Below are 23,551 nucleotides of genomic sequence, written 5' to 3'. Positions count from 1 at the left end.
TTTCCAGAAAAAGAGATGTCATTAGTGGTATTCATATATGACATAGCTTGTTCAGGGAGGACAGGGAAAGCAACAGGCCCATGGTGAGATATTTATCAATGATATTTATGTCCACACTCATCTTCTGCATGCAGTTAGGGAAATACTTGCATAATGTCTCTGAGTAATGGTAAAACTGGGAAATAACATGGACCCTGTCATGGTTGGTGCCTACAAGACACGTTCATCACAGCAGGACGACCAGGTAGGGAGGATTACTCACTTAAGCATGGCTACCTAGAAATCTTCTGCAAAAGAAATACAGCAGGGCACAGACTAATCTCAAGCTCTTACCAGGCAAAATTTGTATTTACAACGTGTATCTCTACTGGCAACAGCATGGAACTCAGAAAGCCTGTGAACAGGCTTATTGCTTTTTTCACACTGCATTACACTGTATTAGTCTCTGCAGTTGCCAACAGGGAAGACCTTCGCYTACATCAAACCCTCGAACATGGTTTATGTACTGAACTAAATCTATTCCTGCGGGAACAGATCAGCAGCCATTAAACAGCAGCTGATACCACTGGAAACAAATTCCATTCTTAAAACAAAAGGAAAAGGTAAAAAAATCACTTAAGAGTGAAAAAGCCAAGTAATAATTAAAAAAAAAAATTAATTTTCAATCAATTAGTATGGCATGAGCCACGTTAGTGCCTGTCTGTCTGAATACAAATGGGAATGAAGGGTCTTCCAGATCAACAGCAGAAATTATCCCTGACATGGAATTTGGAAGTCACTGCAGAATTTATTCCATTACGCTACGGAAAGCATAAGATCCTGCTCAGAATTACAGCGGTTCCCTCGTAGGCAGCAAAAATGACTGGCAGCAAGTTACCCTTCTCAGGAGCTTCTGTAATTTGGATGCTGCTCAGCATTACAGACTCCAGCATCTAGTCTGCCTCAAACCCCGCAGTATCCGAGCTACTCGCTTTAAGGTGTATTACTAAAAGAACAGGGGAGGGCTTAATTGCCACTAGCCCATCAGTCCTATCAGTAGTAATGATTGCTGAAACCTGAACTCTGCTCTGAAAACTGAACCTGCACCAATTTCAGCCGAAAGGAGCCTTTTAAGAGCAGGAATATTACACTGAAGTCTCACTGATGCATATGCCACATCTCCATTAAGGTCCTGGTAACACCCTGCAGAACCAAACTCCGATCCGAGCAGCTGCTTCGAAAGATGCTAACATAAATATTTAATTTCAAGAAGGACCACAGGAGATAATTTATTSCAGCTTTAAGGTTTCCAGACATTCTCAAGCTCAGGATTAGCTGCTTGCAGAGCAATCGGCCCTACATGCTACGTGCATGTTATATTTTATTTAGGCACCCATTTTATGGAATAGCCATGTCAGACTGTGAGCTACCACATGCCAAGCCACGTGCCACACAGCAGCRACTGGCGCTGCACCAGGCCACGTTCTCAGCTGCCTTGCCTGTATCCAAGAGGAAAATGGAGGTGGTCATGAAATCAGGGATCCACCTAGCAATTGTAATCTATAACCCCACCACAAGGAGCGAATGAAACAGTAGTTAGAATTTATTCTTTTTTTTTTTTTAAAAAAAAAGTGCTAGAAACTTTTATTTTGCAGAAACATTAGAATAAATCATAGCCATGTAATGGTAYGTATAGATACATGAAGAATATAATGTTGTCCATGCGGACAGAGAGGGGGAATCACAGCAAAAGAGCCAATCAAATCAAGTCATAGTCACACTTTATATAKCGGTCAAAAGAAGAAAAAAGGAAAATAAGAAATAAAGCATTTGCATTTAGCCAGTGTGTAGAAGCCAGCGTGAGCTGTGCAAGGCACCGAGCAAACACACACAGCTGGCTCCTTCTTTCTTACCCATACAAGCCCAAAGAACTGCACGTGGTAAGCGAGGCTGTTTAACCCACCCACGCAGCCCATGTCATGATGCCACGGAGGAGCAGAGCAGAGATCACGCCAACATTCAGCCCCACGGCCGGGGCCTCGCTGCTGACACTGGCACTGACATCCGCAGTGCAGAACGGGAGGAATCCTCCCAAACCAGAGCCCCTCCGCGGGGAGTTACGGACCCGTCAGCTACGTGTCCGAGGAGCCGAGTCTTTCCCTGTGCCATTGCCACCTGCAACGGGACACAGCTCCGCTCCACGGCTCCCACCTCCCACCACACTCACCTGCTCGCTCCAGCTCCCGGGAGAGCAGAAACCCCAGGTTTTTACACCACAGCCCCGACACAGGGCAGCAGCCCCGCAACGCTGCCAGCGCTCCCAGCAAAGGGCGGCGGGGAGGAGGGATCCCACTGTGATAAAGGGGTGGGCGCCTCTTCCTGGCTTCCCAAATCCTCTAGGATCGGGTAATTATAGCAGAAAGGCAGGTGTTGTTCCCAAATACATCCCCACTGAGAAGCCACAGTGCTTCCTTCATCAAAGAGAAGCAAAGCACATCAATGCATACCAGGAGGGAGCGACAGGAGGAGGATTAAAATACAAAGGAAACAGGAATCACTGGGTCACTGACAAAAATGTGTTGTTTACTCCCACCCTCTTGCCAGTGAAAGTGCAAGATGTCCTGACACAAACATATTTGCAGGAGGCTTCAGGAAGCTCACTTCTAAATATTTATGCCTCCCCATAGCAGAGATATCCCTGAAATATTAATTCATTCTATTAGCATATTGTAATCATTTGCCTTTCCACAAAGCAATCAAAAATATATCTTTTCATCTACTGTCATCTTTCTTCCCAGCTAGACTGTCTTTCTCCAGTTGTCTTCTGTTCCCTTTCTCTTTCCTGAAAAACTCACTCCTACCTCCAAACCTTCCCCTCTAGGCTTTATTAATCCTGTTTTTTTCTTCCTATGCTCATGTCCTGGATTTTATCCTTTCTCTCCTTATCCCATATACTGGTSTCACAGGTGACAAACTGTTAATTTAGCTGCTTTTCACCCCATTTGCTTAATCCTGCAGAGATACCCAGGGTTCCCACACTTTTCCCCTTTCTCCTAGCACTCCGACCACTTCTTCCTTTTACACTTCTTCCCCTTCTCATGCACCCCCTTCCACTCCCAAATCCTTTTTTAGCTGTTCAGATAAATGCTTAATAGTGCCTGGTTTCTGATCTGAGGGTACTGCAGCTACTGTGAGCAGAGATTAGAGAATATTCTGGTGACCAAAGGGCCGTGGAAAGAAAGCCCGTGTAACCACGCTGCTCCAGACAGCTCCTGACTGCTGCACCGAGGTGGGGCAAAAGCAGCAATAAATAAAACAGGCAGGCAGACGATGGGGTGGGGTATGGTCTGAAGAAGCCACAAATTGCTTTCCCGGGATAAAAAGAATGTAATGGCCAGTGGCAGCACATGKTATGCAGCTAGCAGGTAATCACCAGGGCTATAAATGCTCGAAACTTTCAGCAGAAGCACCAGGCAGTTGTGGACACTCCTGACTCGAGTTTTGACATGTAAAATGAAAACAACATTAGCATTACTAGATAAAAAGGGGAACGTTTCACTCACTTTCACTATAGTCACATATTCCATTTCTACTTCTGTTTTTCCTCTACTTCTTGTTCTTCTATGCTCTTTAAAACAAAACCAAGGATCATTTCAATTTGAGGTGATTAACAGTTACTCTAAGCTGAAATGACATAATTCTGTGCATTACAGTAACACAACATCTCTTTAATCTATGCACTTAATAAAAAAACAAAAGATCACTTCATGCTTTTGTGTGCTGGCTCATTAATTCTTGACTACTTGGTAGGCACATGTTAGGCAGAGAAACCAGTCTATTTATTACAACCCGTCACTCCATATTAAGAGAGGACAATATTTCAGCTGTGGTATGTGAGAGGTTTGAGTTTAGCTGAAGTTGGAGCTCAGGAACAACACAAGAAGTGACACCTTTTTTTCTTTTGTTCAGAGAGGGGAAAGAAGCATGTCTCTGAAGGAAGATGAGCATAAGCCATGCCACGTGAAGTCTGTCTGCAATGAAACATCTCAGGCCGTTGCAGCAGGCAGGCCTCAGCCTGCACACAGGCCCAGTTGCATTAAGTCAATGCAGATGGACAGAAAATTTCCAAGGACAACACCAAGTGCTTACAGAAGTGGTGTTGCTGTGTCACGAGATGGCCTATTCCCTTTGTGGGGGCTTCCCTTTGCATCAGGCCTCCGTGAGCCTGAGCTGGAAGAGCTGCTGGACACGGCGTCGCTGGGGGTGCTATTGCTGTCCACTTGCCTTCCTCCTGGGGCTGAAGCCTCTGCTTGGTAGCTTGGAAGAGCAGCAGGAGTTTCATGTTGTCCTGCCAGCCTAGAAGACCCTGAAGTGCTGTAGGCAGCTGCGCACTATCCAGCGCTGACTCTCACCTTAGGTTAAACTGTCTTGAAGAGGTGTAAGGTCTGCCTCAGGGAAATGCTGGAGATACTCCAGCAGCCAGCAAAAGGACAAAGGTTTTTAGCTCTACTAGAAAATGGCTATAAAATTATAGAGCTAACTGTAAAGAAGGGTGACTTTTTGGTTCTTCCTAAGTGTAGCATTCAATTGAAATTACCATGACATTTTCAAGCAGTTGCTGCACTTCTCATTCTCTGTTGTGCTAAATTATTGTGCTGTCTCCTTTCAGTCTAAAATAAAATGCTATTTCAATACTAGGAGATTTACTGCTTCATATGAGTAAGTGAGTGAGTATATGGCTGGACTTGGTTCTGCTTGGACAAGTTAAATAATCGCTGTTTTATGAAACAGTTGGTGTCACTAAAGTCTTGATTCTTCTACATCGTGTACTTTATACTCCACCATATATTCAAAGTGGTGAGCACCAAATATACTACTGTTTTTACAACGTCCAAGAGCTAGAGTTATAATGGTAACTAATGTAATCTAATRGTATTAGGTCAGTCTCAGCCCTGCAATAATTGCATGCAGGTTCATTAAGGTCATTTGTACTTTCTCTTAGCTCTTGGCTGTCAGGTTTGCTATAAATGAAACAGAAAGCTGAAATCTTTAAAAAGAAACAAAATAATAGCACAAATARTGTTTTCTGGTTCAATGTTTTAAGTTAAAATAGCTTAATAACTGAAGCAGCGCTTTTTAATTTTCTCAGAAAACATTTCCTCTCAAAGCTTTTTTTGTAAACTGAATGTAATTATTGACCCACTTCCTTCGTAATGGTAAAGGAGCAGAATGATACATCTGAACACCGTGTCCTCATTTTACATTCATACCAATTCATAAATGTCTTATAATTGAATCACAATGGCAGGCAAAAATGGTAACTAGCTGGCTTAAGGTGGCTGGATTTGGTTGAAATTCAATGCAAGGGAACTTAGGGCCATCTTCTGTGTTGCTATGAATTAATGAATCCATTTTATCATTTTTCTCCTTGAACTCCTTCTCACCTTGGTAGCAGTGGGCTTTCAAACTACTGCATTAACACTGACACAAATGGTGTTGTAAGATACATGTTGGGTATCAGACAGTCAGGAAATGGGTGCCAGTGACAGTGGTAGCTTGCACCATTTTGACATGCAAAATGAATCTAAAATATTAGCTGAGGAAGCAGAAGGTGACAGTTTGTAGCAGAAAAAAATACAGCAGAAAGAGGGTGAAATGTAAAGTGGAAAAATAAAACCGCTTTATTTTGCAGACTTCCTTGTCACTTCTCCTGATGCACTTCATTTTTCTGTCCCTTTGCTCAGTACAATTCACTGGTTTTAGTGTTCCCTCTTACAAACAGATCAGGTAAAGTGCCTTACTTACACTGGCCATTTATGGAACAGGATTCCATGTATGTATATTTGCAGCACACAAACATTTTGTTAGTGTGCATGTTGGCAYAGCTACTTCATGAGGCTTGTACCTACTAAAGCCAGGTTGGGATTTGACTAGAAATTCCCCTAAAACCAATCTTAGAGAACGCTAACAAGCCTCCTCTTGCTCTCTTCCTTATTTTGTCTAATATTCTTGCTATTTTTTTTTTTCTTTATGGCACCATTTTTAGCCAGCCTCTCTGCTAAAGAAACATTCGTATTTGTGAAAATGTGCATCTCCTCTGCATGCAGGTGACTGCAGAAAGGTATGGGTTGGTGCTCCCACACCAGGATTCTGGTGTGCAAAGGAGGCCCACGTTTGCAAATGTGCAGATTTTACCTACCTGTAGGGCAAACATCAGGATCAAAAAAAAGGAAACATTTCAAAAAAGCAGCATCCATAATGACAGCAAAACAACTCCACTTAACCAAGCTGAGGATTTTCCCTTTGATCATTTAACAAGTATTCAAAACACAGTCCACTAAACGTGACAGAGATATCTGGATAGCATGAATTCCACAAAATTCCACAATTATAAGATTATAACTCTTTTGTTGTAAGCAAGGTACACATCATTCAAATCCTATATAGCACATATACTTTTTATAGCATATATACTTTTTAATAATACGGTCTGTGCACTTGCACCATTAGGATTCTCTCAGTCCAAATGACATATATGTAGCAGACGTATATCACGTATTACACAGACATATTTACCACAGTGCTCATTAGTTATGAAGCTCCAGCATTGACTTGCAGCGTRAGCAGGAGAAAGCCAGACTGAAAGACATGTATTAAAACAAACATTGAATTCGAAGCTGTTTCTCATTCTGATGATTTGGATTGCATTTGTGGCAATTAGACGAAGCTGGTTTAAATTCCCCAAGCAACCCCCTGATTCTGGTGTGAGAATTGTCTTTCTGTATGTACAGACGTCGTGTGAAGTAGCTTTTTGTGAAAACTCTGATGTGCAGATAATGCTCCGCAGACAGTGTGTGCTTTCCCAAATCATAACTATGCAGCCAAATAATGATTTCATCTGTTAATGCTGGGACAACATCCTAGAGAGAAGACGCATGTGGGAACTAGATGGTGGAAGAATACTAATGATGGGGAACTGTTAAAACATGATCTGCTATTCACAGACAATATCTAAGGCTGTTTTCCCAGAAGTTTCTGGAGATATCTTCTAAAACAGACAGCTCAGATATAACTCAGTGCAAGTTTAAGATTTTAGATTACTAGATTGAACACATTCTGTTCTATTTGATTATCCTGAATGCGTACAAAGAGTCACAAAAACCAGACACATTTTATATATCTGGTTTCTCATTAGCAGGCATGTTGTCTTTCCATTTATTGTGGCATGACTGTAAAGAAATTCTGCCATATTCAGCCTAGATTTATATTCTTGAAAGACTGTAGAAATGTAGCCAGAATCTGGTCATGCACTGAAATAAACTGTGCTAATCTTCAACCCCAAATCAAATGCTGTTGATATGACTGTATTCCTCTTGACAACTATCTTTTATGAACATTTTAAAATATGATAAAGAAAAATATATCAGGGAAAATAAAGAGAGAACACTGTTTACCCACAAGGGCTGTGTACATTGCTCAGTTGTAATAAAAGTCACCCTTTTCTCAGTTATTCAGCTGGCAACTTAGATGTGTTGCTATTAGCTCTTCCTCTGGCTTACACCTAACATTATTTTCATGGATCACAGCAACACACACCCACCACATTAAAGAAAGAAGATTTGATTTTCAAAGGCACCTTGCATGCAGATGGGAAGGTTTTAAGTCAACGGTGCAACCCAAGTGACTTCAAATTTTCAGGAAGAAAAAAACCTGCCAGCCTAGTTCCTGCTCCCATGTCTGTACTGTGGACCATGTCTCTCAATGGTCACTGGTGGGCAATCTGARGAACATGCTTCTGCTGAAAGTTGGGCCTGCTGATGAAGACACAAGCACTGCTCCCTAGCCACTACATTGGGGAAAAAAAGACTGTACCATCTGGAAAAGAGTAGATACTGTTTGTTAGTATCCATTTGTTGGTCCATCCATATTTGTTAGTCCACCAGTGGGGCAAACAAACTTGACTTGGGCTTTATGGAAGGCTTTGGTCTAAATTATTATTAAATCATGATTCCTTTAAAATTTGTTTGCAGATGTGCTGTAGAGCTCATCTTCAAACAGATGTGCCTTGAATTGATCATCCTTTATGCAGACACCAGAAGAATGAATTTGCAAAACAAAAACTTGATTTATGAAACAAAAAAAATAAAGGGAAAGGAGGATAAGAGAAGAGAGGATAGCGGGCATGCTTTCCCATGGATGTAATCTACRGCAAAGTTGTACAAACAGACACTTAGGACAAGACCTAGCTTGTGGAAACACAGAAACAGTACAAAACACTTAAGAGTAGCAATCTGTAATCTTATACTAAAAGAGAACTGTGAAACTCTGATCTCACTCCATGAAGAGATATCACCATTAATTAATCATATTGCCTGCTAATTAATATCACTCATTCAACAACAGTAGAAGCGAAATCAATCTCCATGCAATTTCACATTTAGGTTTTACATACACAATCCAACCGCAGCAAGAACAGGCTTAATAATAACCTCTCTTATTTCTCTTCCTGAACAAGAAAAGTACATTTCCACTCCTGCTTCCTGATGATTATACCATTAAAAAAATAAATTGTTATTATCTAACAATTCCATAAAGGGCAAAAGATGGAGTCTGTATATTTTTTTTTCCAATTAAAAAACCCCACAAGTCTAAGTTCAAGATCCAGGCAAAACTGAAATTCTGCATGTACAAAACCCTGTATCACTTATCCCATCTGTAGAAGATGATTTATTAATTTGCAAGCTAAACAAAGATCAAGGAGATGTCATTTCTTTCTCAGAAGTGTATTTCCATCAATATAACAAATGAAAGTCAGATATGTAAAATCCAATTCAGGATTTTTACACAGCAGTGTATCTTTCCTACAGGGCTCTAGTTCATCTGGTTAAGCATGAACAGTTCATGTATTGTGCTAATGAGACCAGTAAGACTCTGCAAATGTCTCTGTGGACACTTTTAATTGAAAGTCTCAAAGTCTTACTCATATAGGACATGGTCTTGCTCCACTGAAGTCAATCTGAATTTCGCCACTGATATCAGCTAGAGTAAATTAAAGTTCACTGCTCACTCCACAGATGTATTTGGCATATTACCACAGTCTGAAAGGTAATCAGGCAAGGCCTGTGAATCAACTACTTATCAGCAAAAGCCAAAATTACTTTAAAAAACTSAAAGAATGCTAAGGAAGCTGGCATTACTATAGCTAGTCCAGAACAATAGTTTGATGAGCGATTCTTTTGGAGTTACGAAAAGGGAGTTCCAGCTCTGCCAACTGAAGGGAAACAGCGACATAAAGAGACTGATTCTCATTGGCAGTCTGATAAGCAAAGGATAGAAATTGAGCCAAATATTATATTTTTACTGAGGATTCTTTTTATGGTTGTTACAATTATTCTGGGGGTGCTAAACGAACTGAAGTCTAAAGTTCTTATATTGACCATGGCCACCAAATGCTTCTACTGAGAACTGCTAACATGTTCTGACATGAAAATGAAGCATTTTCAGTTATCAAACACTGCTCTCAGTACCAGAAAACCGGATTTATGGTGTGGGTACCATGGCTTCTACACTGAAACCCATCACTATTTACAAACTCTGTTATTCCATAACAGGAAAATATGGAGCTTGCAGAGTCTTTATACAGGAATGGGGATTGTTGATTATACTTTTCCTCTCTTACAGACTTACAATCTATCTGAATTAAACACTTAGTCCTTTGATATAATTAGGTATCTCAATATTTTACGCTAAGCAATGCCGTGTTCTCACTCACCTTCTAACTCAAGTATACAAAGATGAATATATACACATATACAAGGAGTAGGAAGGATCCCCTCACCTTCAGAGCAAGCACATTGTAGTGTTTTTACCACTGCAATTTGTTTTATAATCAGCTTTGTCTCAGTTTATCWACAAGCACAGTGGAAGAAAACAGCAAATTCTGTGTTTGGCTTTCCCAGCTAGCAACATATGAGAGGAAAAAAAAATAAAAAAAGAAAAAGAGAAAAAGAACAAAAAAGGAGCTGTTTCTGAAACAGCTGCTCTTCTCTCAGGGGTTCATATGTATCTTATCTCTAGGGGATGTAAARAACCAAGTCCTCTGGTTTTGATGGGGAGATAGGCACTCCTGTCCTATAAATTATAGTTKAAATTTGGAACATTGCAAATTAAAGAAGATTCTTCCCATAACCCAAAATTCCTTTCTAAATCGGAAGTGATACCAGTAATAACACTGAAATGGCTATGAACAAATGCCAGGGCAACTGAGATTACATTCAGCCAAAAGGACATCTCATTGATCCAATGCCTCAAATAAATAGAAGTTTAGCATTCTCGTCTATCTAACTGACTTCCTTTGTGACTTCCCATAAATCATTTCACTGCTACGACCTCAATTCTCCCATCTGCAAAATGGTACGAAATACAATTTATTGGTTCAGATTTAATACTATTAAAAACTGAAAATGAGAGCACAGTGCTGTCTTACAGAGCTAGCATGACAGCTTAGGCAATTTTAGATCCTCCTTTGCATTAAATACACCAGATTGCACTCTGTAGTAAAAAGAGATTTATTTCATAAGAATGTTCAAAATCTGAATCCTCTTTCTAATGAAGTGTTAGATAAAAGGATTTTTTAGTCAAATACCAGTTCAGGAAATGTCAAGTCCCCTAAAATTTCACTAAGCATTAAATTATGGTGAAATAAACAGAAGTCTTTTTTTTTTTGATAAATCATTATTAGTTCCTTTAATTTTGTAACATGCAATACATATGTCAAATAGTTCTTGCATGGGTGAAGTCTCTCCTTGTGTGCAGGACAGTAATTATATAATAAGCTCATTAGTTTGTGTCTAAGAACTAATTTTCACTTCATTCTTTTCTGAAACCAAAGTTAGTTTCAAACAGATAAATAGCTACTGCTGATAAACTCAAGATGCCTTAATATCAATTTACTGAATGGAAAATCCTCCTTATTTTGAACTAATTTCGTACAGCAGTACCTGTTTAAGATCAATTCACTGCAGACTATTTCCTATTTACAGTTAATTAAAATAATAGATTTCCTGTTTCAAACAGCATATAACCCTGAAGAATTAGCTACAAACTCAGCATATTATTGACTCAGCTGGTGGACTGCAGGTCTACACTTACTGAATTCTGTGGTTCATAAAAACAACTAGTCTAAGTAATGACAAAATGGCCAAAGTGGGGCTAAGCGAAGAGGAAAAATAGGATGCAATTTCTGAAATTTATCTTCTCAGCATCACAGAACAGCAGAACAGCTCAAAAGTGATTTCTATCTGCAGCCTGAGGAACTGGGAGTTCGGGACACTGGAGATCTTTCCTGGCAAACTCTCCAGAACCACCCTGCCTTGGTGTCTCAATTCCAGCCCTTTCCGGACCCAAAGAGAATAATACCCTAATTCTGTGCCAAGGGGATATCTGCAGGTGGCATCTGGGTTTGACCATATCCACCCACACCTTTGATGTCAGGTTTATATAAAATCATTTTCAACTGATTGTACTGATAGAGGCCAAGTCTTTATTTTTTTTTGGAGCAGTTAAGTCAAGAAAGTAGGAAAGCTTGGGAACAGCTGAGGAAAATGCATAGTAGAGTGATACTGAATTAAGGAGTCCACCCAATCATTTCTGTACATTGGTTCTGAGTATTCATGTTTGTGGTGTTTAAACTGCTAAWGCCGGAGTTGCCAGGAAAGCACTCCCAACTTGGTCCAGGAAAAGACTTCATCAAGATATCAAAATCTCAGAGAATCAACGGAAAAGTTGTGCAGTCCCTATCTTTTCACTAAACCTCATAAATGAAAGAAGAGGTAATTAGAGGAAGTGTGTATGTTACTCCTGCTTACTAGTGAATGAACTTTTTCTACAAGAATTCTTGCCTCACCGGGAAAAACCTAAAATCTGCTCAGCCTCATCTAAGCAACCACAGCTTGTTGAACTGCATTTCCCCAAGAAGTGTGAGTTCAAAATGCAAAGACAAGAATGAAATACAAATGCAGATCTCTTCTGGGCAACAGCCTTGCAGATTTCTAAATGGACTTTTCTTCAGAGCTTTCTGAAATCAGGTACTAGCACATGTTATCTCTTCATTTGCACCAAGACTTGAATAGATTGGTGTTTCTAACCCAATTTGCTAGCAGAAATTGCATACATCTGCAGACAGTGCACGCATCTCCTCTAGAGTCTCCTCTAAAGCTTATTTGTTATTATTATTTATAATGAACCCAGATATGCTAGTTGTCTGAACATCATATATCTGGGTCATTTCAGATTTATACTTTAGCTGGTTAGTGCTATGAAAGATAAGATTTCCAAAAGGTTCCCAAAAGCAGGGGCATCTTTTTGTGAGAGCCCCATGCAGCATAAAGCATCTTAAGGGTCCTGTTCTGCACTGAGCTATTGAAAATTCATTAACATGATAATTTCTTGGGGGCATGGAGTCTTATTATTTCTGCAAAACCAGACAGAGGCTAAAGTAAGCTTGTTGTGTTTTAAAAGTACTTAAAAATTTCCAGATTTTCTGTTTTTTTCAGCACGAGGGCTTCAATTCACATTCCTGGGTAAATTACTYGGTGCAAGCTAAAGCAGAGAGCATCCCCAACAACCCCCTTCTCTTGTGTGGAGACTGCGCCTTCCTTGCAGGCATGGCTGGACGAGTCCTGTATCCGCTCGCTAGTTATGAAGCTTAAATTAATTAAGTGCATTAATAGAATCTGCTGCCAACTGGAGTTTGCATTAAAAGGCAGGACAGCAACGAGGGAAGAGCGGCGGAGGTCGCGTGTCTCACTGGGTGCCGGGCAGAAAGCGGAGGCTGCTCTGGGATGCAGATCTGGGCTAGCAGGGCAGGGACCCAACGGCACCCATTGAGCTCCCATCACAAGTGGTTYGGGTTCCCTTCAAGCTCATTTGTGCTGGCAAAGCAGCAATGCACGAGATTCCCATGAGAAGGGATGGCTGAGAGGCAGTGGCCAGATCCCTTCCTGCTGAGGGTGTGCTTGAGCTCTGGCAGGAGAAGAGCASTTCTCCAAAGCTCTTTAATTACCTTAATAATTATCAGGGCTCTGACGAACTAGCTCAGCTTAGGTCAGTTTCGAGGCAGCTCCACAGCCACTGGGCAAATTCATATATAATGGAAAGGGATACGGATACAAGGAATTTGTAATAGTGCTTATTTTCCCTGCAAATCTTGCTAAAAGAACGCAATTAATTTAATAAATACATTCATTAAATGTATACAATCATATATGATGTGAACATCAATGCATATATTCATATTTAGAAGATGTCATAAAATTCAGTGTAGAGGACTACACTGTTTTTGTTCTTTGAGTGCTTGAAACTACTTCRTTTATCTCTACCTTGTTTTCCAACATAACTTATTTATTTAAAGTATGTCAGGGGAGAAACCTAATTTGTAAGGACATTTTCCAATTAACTTCCTTAATTAAAAGTAAAATTTAGACTCAATTGAATTGTAAAGTTTTATTATTTAAAACCACAAAAGTCATAGCTTTTGGGAAATGGTCTAGGAGAGCGCTAGGCGAGTGCTATCAGAAATGATCTCCAAGGGCTACAGAATGGGTTTGGGCATTCTGAATGCTGGCTCCTTTTTGCACGACTATTTTGTTTGCTGCAAAAATTCTTTTACTGTACTACGGACTTATTGTTCCCTTTGGAACAATAGTTAGTTTGTTAGTTTGTTAGTGCTATAAGTAAGTGCTCGCATGCCCTTACAATCCATACAGTTAAAACCATTGGCTTTAATGAATTTTCAGTTCTGTTTAGATTATGATTCTTTAATAAGAATCTCTGTGTTGATCCAGCTTTTGATCCTTGCTAGAATCCACTATTATCAAAGTACCTGCTGCTGCAGCACTAATTCAAATGTCTGTCWTTCAGGAAGGTATTTTTTGAAATCAGTGTCAAAACACACAATTTCAGGAGCAACTATGACTTCATCTTAGGTTCAAAGAAATCCTTAATTAAATTATTATGAGTCCTCAAAGTTGTATGTTTGAAATTAAACTAGACTCATGAGTAAGAGCATAGAAATCTCATTGCATTGTGTCTGACTTGGTGATCAATTAGAAACAGATTCTTCTAACTGCATAGCTCACAAGTGCCAGAGAAATGTTTAGATCTGAGTAAGCACAAGAGGATGATTGCAGGCTACTTAGAGCAGTAAAATCCTTATTTCCACAGTACATTTATTGCAAGTAAGTAATCGGACTCCTTGCGGATGCAGTTATTGTGGCTATAGGATGTGATGAGTTATTGCAAACTTTCTCTGGACGCATCAGCAGTTTAWAAGTGTACCTCAATATTAGCAGTGCTAAAATACATTCAGCCCTCATGTTGAAAAGGTGACTTGTAGTGGACTCTAATGCCCTTTAGGCATGGAATTATACTTTATATTTCCACATTTGCTATTTTTCCTTTTGTAAGTGAAGGCTGCATTCTGCAGGCCAAATTCTCATCCTCAGACACACGCAGATAGAAGTCTACTGGAAGCAGTGTGACTTATATCATCCACCATATGTGTAAACATATGCCTAACTCCAAATGGCATCCTAGCCATCCCATAACAGCTTCAGACAATTTTTAAGCAGCGGTTTTCTCTCTGTTAGTATTCTGCTTATGGTATTTAGCTAAATTACTATGAAGAATATTTCTCTATTTAATATCACAAGAGAGAAACAGAAATAAACATGTGGTTCAATACATTTACTGTATGAAGGGTAATTGTCATGCTCCCATAAAACGCTTTTAGAAATAATTAAAAAGAAAAGCTGGGAAGCCTGATATGGCCCAGCTATAGCTGAAGAAACAAAATAAACACAACTTTTGAAGACAATGATTGTTCTCAGTACGTGAACATCCATTTTCCATCGGCATGCCTGTGTGCAGACACCGGCTCTGCACTCCCGGGTTGGAGCGCCRGCGCTAACCGCGTGAGTCACCACGCGGGAAGGCGGGAAGAGAGACCTGGTGGCCTCCACGCTTGATAAGGTTTGCGAATGAAAATGTTTCCTCAGGCCAGGACAACGGGAGAGCAAAGTTCTTTTGGCTGTTTTGTAGATAACACGGAACCTGGAATCCATAAAACTGCCACTCCGCTTTTCTGTTTTCCAAACAAGGGAAACTCTGACTTCACCGCTAACGCAGTCAACTAGGAAAACTTGAGTAGACCACAAAACTCCGCGGGATTAGTGGTTTCAAAGCAGGACTGGGAATCATCAGACCAGGATTCTAAATGTGTCATGCAGACATGTCATTCCCCAAGATGCTCAAGCCAAAGATTTCAAGCACTGACACCTAAGTAAGGCTGTGAAATCCCCAGTTAGCTACGCACTCGGGCAAGCCTAAGCACATGAACAATGCTGTAATGTTTGAGTTGGAAGCACTGGAAGTTTGAGTTGGAAATTTTATTATACTCTGCTTATGCTTTCGGAATTTTCTATTCATTTCACATTTAAAGACCCATAGATTTAAAACTTGTGGCCACGCTTGACGTTGGCATTTCAATTTACTTACAAGTATCCTCTGTTTGCCGGGTTAAGCTTCAGAGACTTGAAAGGTGAGTGCTTCGAGGTATAAGTTTCCTCAAAAACACATCCCTGGATAATATTCAGAATTGTTCTTTTTTATGGTTATTGACCATAATGGAGCATTTTCATTTTATTTGGTGTCTTCAGGCTCATTTACTCAGCCATTCTGAATTTCAAGGAAGGCCTAGTTATTGAAATTTAGATTATACATAGAGATTTAAAAAATCCCAGATTTGTAACTAAATCTCTCACTGAAATCCAGCAGATTATCTCACTGGTAGTTGTGGCCATACAGATTTCCCAGAATAAAAAAACCACAAACTTTCAGATTTTCCCTTAACATACCCTCGCAAATGCAGGTAACCCTCCTGTAGTCTCTGCTCAGCGGACCAACACCGTTACCAAGGTCACCTCTGCAGAGTTATATTTGCATCCAGCTGACGTTGATTCATGTTGCCAGATGGCTAAGGACAAAGCACAATCGCTCAACACAATGTGTGACCTACTTACACGCCTAACAATCTGCTCCTTAATTCTTTGTAAAAGCATGGAGACTTTGATTAAAATTTTAATTTTGTTTCATAGTTAGCCCACATGTGGTATGTGCATTCTGCATAGCAGATACATCTGGTCCAACAGGGCAGGAGGGTATGATGCCTCCAAGTTWTCCTTAATGCAGGGCATATGAATGCATAAGTGTCATTTTCTTATTTCCTAAAGGCTCTCTCAAAAGTAATTACAAGTTATTGCTTTACATACGAACAAATAATGAAGTGCCCAACACTCTCATGCTGGCACCATATAAACAAATAATGACAGCAACATAAGTCAGCTATAAAAAAGAAGAAGGAAAACAGGGCACAAAAGAAATTGATGCAGGGTTTCCAATCAACTATAGGTAAAGCAACAGGGAGATTCTCAATTTGTGGTCAGAGGCTCAGAGCATGTCTACACCGTAAGTAATTTTTTGCTTTAACTACTACATGAGGATACTCAAGGGTAGTAGACACGGCACTTGGTCAGTGTAGGCCAGATTCCCCAAAGAGCCCAGGAGTAAAAAACACACTAACTGTTTGACTGAACCAGACCCAAGATCTRCTACAAGACTAGACTACAAGGTCTACAAAGGCCTTCACTGTGTCCCTGCCCTTGGCTAGCATCAGATGAAATTTAAGAGGTAAGAGCTCCAGAGCAGGTACAACATAATCTTCCTCTTCAAAGAGGTCTTCCTTATTCTGATCTCTAAGATTTAAACACTAACCTAAGTTGTGCAGTTTTAGTTTTGGTATCTCTTTCAAAGTATTTGCCAACAACAATTTCAACTCTGAAACTTTTCATTTCCCGATTAGTCTYCAAACTCCTCCTGACTCCTCTTGGCCTTGACAGCTTTTCAAGGGCTTAGCACCTATAAATGAAGCCAGACTGCTAAAAGTACTGAGCAGGCAGCAGCTCCTCTTGCACAAGCTCATGGCCAGACCCTCAGGAGGATTTAATGCGCTTTACACATAACTTGATGTCTAAACAAGAATCCTTTCTGAAAACTAAATGCTTTTCTCCAGACTGTGGGAAAGCAGAAACCAGAAAGCCCTCAGAGAAACAGGCCTAATGGCATGTTACAGATTGAGGAAGTGATAGAGACTACTTGGGAAAACCCATCACGTATCAGTATTACACCAGGAGGGGGATGCAACAAGGCAAAGTCRAACATGGGGAAAGCACTTTTATCACTTAAATGCACATGGTGCTGTAAGGTGATTTTAGGTAACAAAGTAAAAAGACATTGACTASAATAAAATTTTACTGGTAAGTCATTACTGAACAAAGATCTGAAGAGTTAGACCCAGGATAAATCYTTAATTTGTTTGGCATTTTGAAGTTCTCCTTGTGARCATTATATAAAAACAAACACTAAGAACTCAAGTTAAAGCATGCTGAATACAGCAGGGATTGCTGCCTAAGTTTATTTTCCATTTATAGTTCTTGTGACTCTAATTTTGTTTAGCACAGGGGATTCCCTCCCTCTCTCCATGGCTCCGCAAGGTTTCCTTGCCAGGAGCATCACAGCAACCACAGCAGGGAGTACAGGAATATTGGGACCATGCACAGCCACTACTATGTGCCCGGGCACAGCATTGCTTGTACCAAGAAGTTCCCAGCCTGGAAAAAGACATCCCAGGACTGGGTGAAAGACAACAGTAAGTATCTCACAAGAAAACAAATACAGMAACAAAAAACGCTATTTACTCTACATTTTTGCTTTAAAGAAAAGATTTATCTRGACAACATGGCTTAACATTCTGTTCTTTCTGAGAAAGAAAATAATGTATACATATGGAATCTTAAGGCAGTACAGTATTAAAAAAATAGGATTTCTCTAACTCTTGAGGAAAGCACAACAGTTCTGAAAAAAATATTCAGCAGCCCCTTTTAAAATTAAAAATCACAGAAATCCTCTTTCTCTTTTTTAATCAAAGGAATCCAACCCTCAAATTTTTAAGACAAATCTTCAAGTGTAAATTGGAACTTTTACTATTCCTGGAAGAGTAATTTGATTTTAAAATACTTATTAAATATCTGTAGCAATCATAGTAGCATGATTATGATTATTATAATCCTAGCTCTTCCCTCACGCAAAGCACAAGTATCCTTGTCCTGAGCACTGCGGCAGCATCAGCATCCAACAGAAGCCGATCTTCTGTGGCGCAGGGCTAGATCCCGTCATTATGTCCATCTGGGAGGACCCAATTCCAGGATTTCTGYTCCTTTTATACAGAGTGCCTTCAATTACAGGCAGCCAATGCATAGCAGAATACCTGTTTTAGTTGTGGCCAGCGACCTAGTTGCAAATTTAAGGTTGCATACTGCCCTCAACGCGTAGCAAGGCTCCCACAGCCCTACCCAGCTGGAGACCTCCACATCCTTCTCCTTTGCGCTGTTTTATTTTTTTTTAAACTTAAGAACCCGTGGAGAGAGAGAAGTGCCTGTTTGACTTGCTGTTGTGAGGGGAAGAGGCAGGGCTGTCCGTGAGGGCTATGCTATGCCTGGCAATGGTTTGCTCTGGGTATAGCCCGCAAGTTTAAGTGAGATGACACAGCAAACAGAACATAACTGAACAGAAGCTCCTTCAATGAGAACAAAGGAAATCGAGATGCTTCACTGAAAGTTACATCCCTYCGACCTTGCTTTTGCTGTCAAGCTCATTGATTTGTTTTTCTGGTCAGCTTAACTTAAAAAAATTACTGTCTTGGAGAGAAAACACGATTTGCTGTGCTTATGCTAACATTATTTTGAAGAAAAAAAAGTCTTCTTCGAGAAGTTTGTCTTTAAGAAAATGAATCTATTTAGCCACAGTTACACTTGCTCTTCAGAGCCTTCAGAGAGTAATTTGCAACTGCTTTGTGTGCTCTGTAGCTCTATGTTTATATATGGGCTATACTCACACATTTACAGGGGAGTTACATGCAACCGYAGACTTGCAGAATTATCATCAGGGCACAAGTCATCTGTCAGCCTGCCACGTTTCCCCGGCAGATACAAACTTAGGCTCCTTTAAAATTGTGTAGTGATAGAATACTTAGATTTCAACCACRGAGAAAGCAAAGGAAGTAGGCAAGATAAAAAGTTATTAAATTTAAAGAAACAGAACCCACTGATTCAAAAGGTTTGGAYTTTGTCTCTGTCACTTGTAGGAAAAAGTAACAAAAATCAAGCAGCAACCTTGAACTCTTTTTGGTGATCTTTAACAAAGTTGTAGACTACCCAATGTAGACACAACCATTTATTTTTAAAACCCCACTTACATTTAGAATTTACCATCAGAGTTCTGATTGTCCTTGATCGTTCCGTACTGCTATATTTGAGTTCAAAATATAGATAGCAATGACAATTGGAGGTTACTTGATGGGCATTAGGTATTAAATTTTAATCATATACTCTGAAATGCAGAGAATGTTACAAAATATCATTAGTTTTACTACTCAGCTGTGGTTTGAGGCAATCATGAAGCAGTCACAAAAGGGAAAAGTGTCTTAAATAGCATGGAAGTGGGCTAAACCCAGAATAGCAATACAATTGAGCAGTTTTGTCTGCTTTAGTGTTCTGCTTTCTTTTGTTTTCTTGGAAGTGCTGGATGGATCATATTCAGGATAGCTCTTTATTTAAGGAACACAGCACACATCATAAATTAGAAAGTGTAAATATTTAAGGTTTTGTTGAAAGAGTACACAACCAATCCATTATGGCTCAACTCCTTTTTCTAGGCAATAGCTACAATAGTTGCCCTTAAAAGTGATCACTTTATATAATACTGGCCAGAGACCAAGAGAAACTCAGTTTCCATAATGCTCCACTGCAGAATCCTTTATTTCCAAGTGCCACAGGGAACATCTAAATTAAGTCATAGAAGCAAAAAAATCTGTGGCATCCAAACCCTTTGCTTGGGCATACACTTCATGGCTACACTTTGTTAATCATACTGGAGCTAAACAGGCCTGTTCACCCATTATTAAATCAAATGATCAACTGCTGTCCACCCTGATGCCAACTCTCCTCAGAACTGCACTCTTGACCACAAGTCTAGATGTGCTTTTAGGGTTATAACAAGGAGGATGCCAGGAGAACAAAAACAACTGCCCAAGTTTCATAGCCAACTAGCAGGAATTTCCAAGAGCTCCCAATTTGGAAATGGCTCAGAGTAGAGCAAAAACACAATCAAAACCAGTCTCTGCATGCAGTAAGCAAACGCCTGCAGCAGACTACAGGTCAAAGAGTCTGCAAACAAACCAAAAAAGAAAAGGACAGTAAAGTATGAAGGTAAAGTGGAGAGATCCAGCATATAACAACATCAAAAACAACAAAACAACCCTGTAAAGACTTTAAATCTTTTTTTCTCTCTCTCTGTGTTTACAAAATGAATTTCAGAATTCAGGATCATAGTGTATCTACCCTATGTTATCACCAGTTTAAGACTTTAAGTCTCAGATATAACTTTCAAGATTCTTGTCTTTTTGTTCTTTTTTTTTTTCCCTTCAGTGTCTGTGAAGCCCTTCCTAGGGACTTCAAAGCACTGTGACAGTTTTCTCAGAGGTGCAACTGCTGATCCACCCTGTTCACCCACCTAAAAAATGCATTCCCCATCTCTCATAACTGGTCAYTTACTGGCAGCTGTGATCTGGGCTGATGTACCATCTCTGTGAAGCTCTACTTGGGGAAGCAATAACACTTATCTTTTGAAGCAAAGGGGAATTATCTTAATTAGTTTCCTCATGCATCTAGAAAGTTGGGAGACGGTTGCACCTGTGTCTTGGAWTATAGAGCTGTCCAATGTACTATCATCTTACCTTTAAACATCTCTTTGCCCATCACTTTAATGCAAACAAAGGGAAACTCTAAAACCTGTAACATGGTCATTCTTTTCTACAGAAAGCTCATGAAAGAAGGTCTAAAAGTTCTCTGCAAAAACTTCTATACAAAACCCATCTTGTCATGTGTGCGTCTTCAGCAGCAAGTGGCTGTGTATTATGACTTCTTAAGCTGATGTGGAATTGCAAACTRTATCTTCGTATGGAGGGTCTTATCTGTTTGGAAACTGAAACTCTCAGTGGTTTCAGAAGATTGTGAGGCAATTTCTAGAAAATGTGTCATCTTGAACTTTGATACTCCAGCCTTTCTCATTTCTCTTGCAGTAAAGCAATGCTGCACAACCTTCCATGGATCAACAGCAGCAGCAGCTTTGCTCCTGCTTAAAACACTTTTGAAGGCTAATCAGCTGCTCAAAAGCAAAACTCCCAGCTTTTGTTATTATTGTATTAAACAGCTATCTTACTGATCCATTTTATATATTTTTTTCARATGTGTAAAAGATCTTCCATAAGAACATACATAATATCATAATAGGAAGTGGAGAGAAAAACTTGATTTATATCTCTAATTGCAAGTTCTGGACCATAATAAAAAGACAGATGAAATAGCATTCTTTTTTGTWATAAAACCCCTTCTTACTTAAACATTCACTTGAGTTTTTTAGATCCCAACTCTTCATAATCTTTGAAAGGAAATATGTATCTTGCTTTAACTTTTAACTCAGATTCATCAGTATATTTGGGTACTTTAAGCTTCTCTGGAACAGCATGGAATACTCAAGCACATTGGTCCTGCTTTGTAATGTCAGGCAGTAAAGCAGCTGAACACGCCTTCCAAATTTCATCTTATTTTTGCCTGTTTGTGCCTTCCCTTCCACAACATGAGCYACCAGCTGTCAACATCCTTGCTTTCTAGTACATTCTCTACTATTTTCTTCTTTCTATTCTTACTGTTTCATGCTCCCTAGGAGCGGAAGAGTATTTTCTAATGAAGCTAATCTTTTATTAAGGCTCATTGCCTATCCTCACTACTTAAACCAGATTAAAACCTTTGGCTGCCTTAGCAAAGATGATGCTTCATTTGCTTGTTGTCTGAAAGGAATGAAAGAAAGGAAGACAACTGAAGACATGTGAAAGGAAACGTATTAAGAGCATCTGACTTGGCTCTTTCCTGAGTTGTTACTCATCTCTTTTGTAAAAATCCATGCAAAAAAAAAGCAGCAGGTGAAAGGACAATACAAAAAGGCTGAATATTCCCTAGCTAGCTAATAAAACCCTTTTGTATTGCTAGTTATCAACAATATTAAACTTTAAAAAATGAACTACAGAATAAACTGCACTTACATATGTTACCTGTGACTGAGATCCAAAGAAACATGAAGAAAGTAAAAACTACTTATATGACACGACTTGATCTGACCCTATTTGTGTAATTCTTCTCAGTATGCTGGAAGTATCATTGATACAGAAAGCCAAATAAAGCAGTTTAAAAATATTGTTGATGTTTAGCAATGCCCTAGCAATGAGGAATGTTGAAAAAAAAAGCAGCAACCGTGTGATTTCAGCTATTGAATAAAATTTAATAAAACCTCTCAGACATGCAAAACTGGGATGATTACGGCCACAGTTGTCTGCTGTTTATGGCACCAGATGAATTTCAAACGATAAAAAAGGCTAATATTCAACATTTACCAAGATGTACATGGTAAGGCTGCATGCAAACATCTGGTTGTGATTAACATTTTCGAAAGGGCATTGCTCAAGTATTTGAAAATGGCATTTGTGTTTATAATTTTACCTTTATCTATTTATTAACTCTGCATTTTTCTATGCAATGGTCAATACATTAGGAAAGTCAAGTACAGTATTTAATCTTCTGGCTGCAGAATTACCTGCATTGTGACCTACCCACCATACTCTTCCATGTAGGCATTAAGAGATCAAGCTACCAGTGTAAATCAGCACAATTGTCTGAGCTGTTCTAAAAACATTGATGAGTTGGATATTTTTAAGTGAAGTAATCTAAAGCAATAAATATAACTGTGAATTTACATAAATTTCACCAATATATCATAAGTTATAAAATAAGAAAGGATACAAGCTTGAAATTAATGCTTAGCAGTAATTTCTAGTAAAATAACAAAAACTTTCCTCTCTAAAGAACTAAAAAGCCTCCAATCCATTCTCACCATTGCTTCCTGAGTACATGGAGACTTTGCAGACTCTTCCCAGAGGGAAATCCAATACAGATCACTAGTGTTGAAGCTTGAATTACACAGTTAATTACAGACTCACCTCTGGCTTAATGAAATCACTTATTTCACCACATGATACGTTTCCAAAACCCTTCATACCTTCGTTTGAGAAACCAATACAGCCTGTACAGTAATTTGTCTGCTCTAAAATGTGACTGTGGGGACAGCAAACCCCTTCACAGGATCTCTCATTTGCAGTAGCAGAGAAAGCCTAGGCAATTGCACTTTAGATGGGATTGCCAAATTTTGGCTATAAAAGAGTTCAAATCAGGAGAACATGAAATCTAGTGAACGTCTGACTTCTAGCAAAGAGGAAGAAAAAGTGCTTCATCTGATGAAGACTAAGATCCAGGGAAATCTCAGTTGTGGGCTATTAAGGAAGCAACAG

At 39.5% G+C, this 23,551-nt stretch overlaps 1 protein-coding gene across 2 annotated transcripts in view; it reads right to left on the bottom strand.

Annotated features, from left to right (window-relative positions):
- PLCB1 (phospholipase C beta 1) overlaps window positions 1–23,551 on the bottom strand; it is a 145,129-nt gene that overhangs the window by 17,598 nt on the left and 103,980 nt on the right. Inside the window, exon 29 of one of the 2 annotated variants that reach the window (XM_026052908.1) lies at window positions 3,543–3,607. The exons of the other annotated variant lie outside the window; for it this stretch is intronic. Coding sequence (XP_025908693.1) covers window positions 3,569–3,607 — 39 coding nt within the window. The 3' untranslated portion in view covers window positions 3,543–3,568. The remainder of the gene's footprint in view (window positions 1–3,542; window positions 3,608–23,551) is intronic. 2 annotated transcript variants of the gene reach the window in all.

This window comes from Nothoprocta perdicaria, unplaced genomic scaffold (genome assembly GCF_003342845.1).
Source record: "Nothoprocta perdicaria isolate Ctin4 unplaced genomic scaffold, notPer1 scaffold_93, whole genome shotgun sequence".
Classification (NCBI taxonomy): domain Eukaryota; kingdom Metazoa; phylum Chordata; class Aves; order Tinamiformes; family Tinamidae; genus Nothoprocta; species Nothoprocta perdicaria.
The sequence above is the reverse complement of the archived record's forward strand: the minus strand, read 5'-3'. Positions and strand labels throughout refer to the sequence as shown.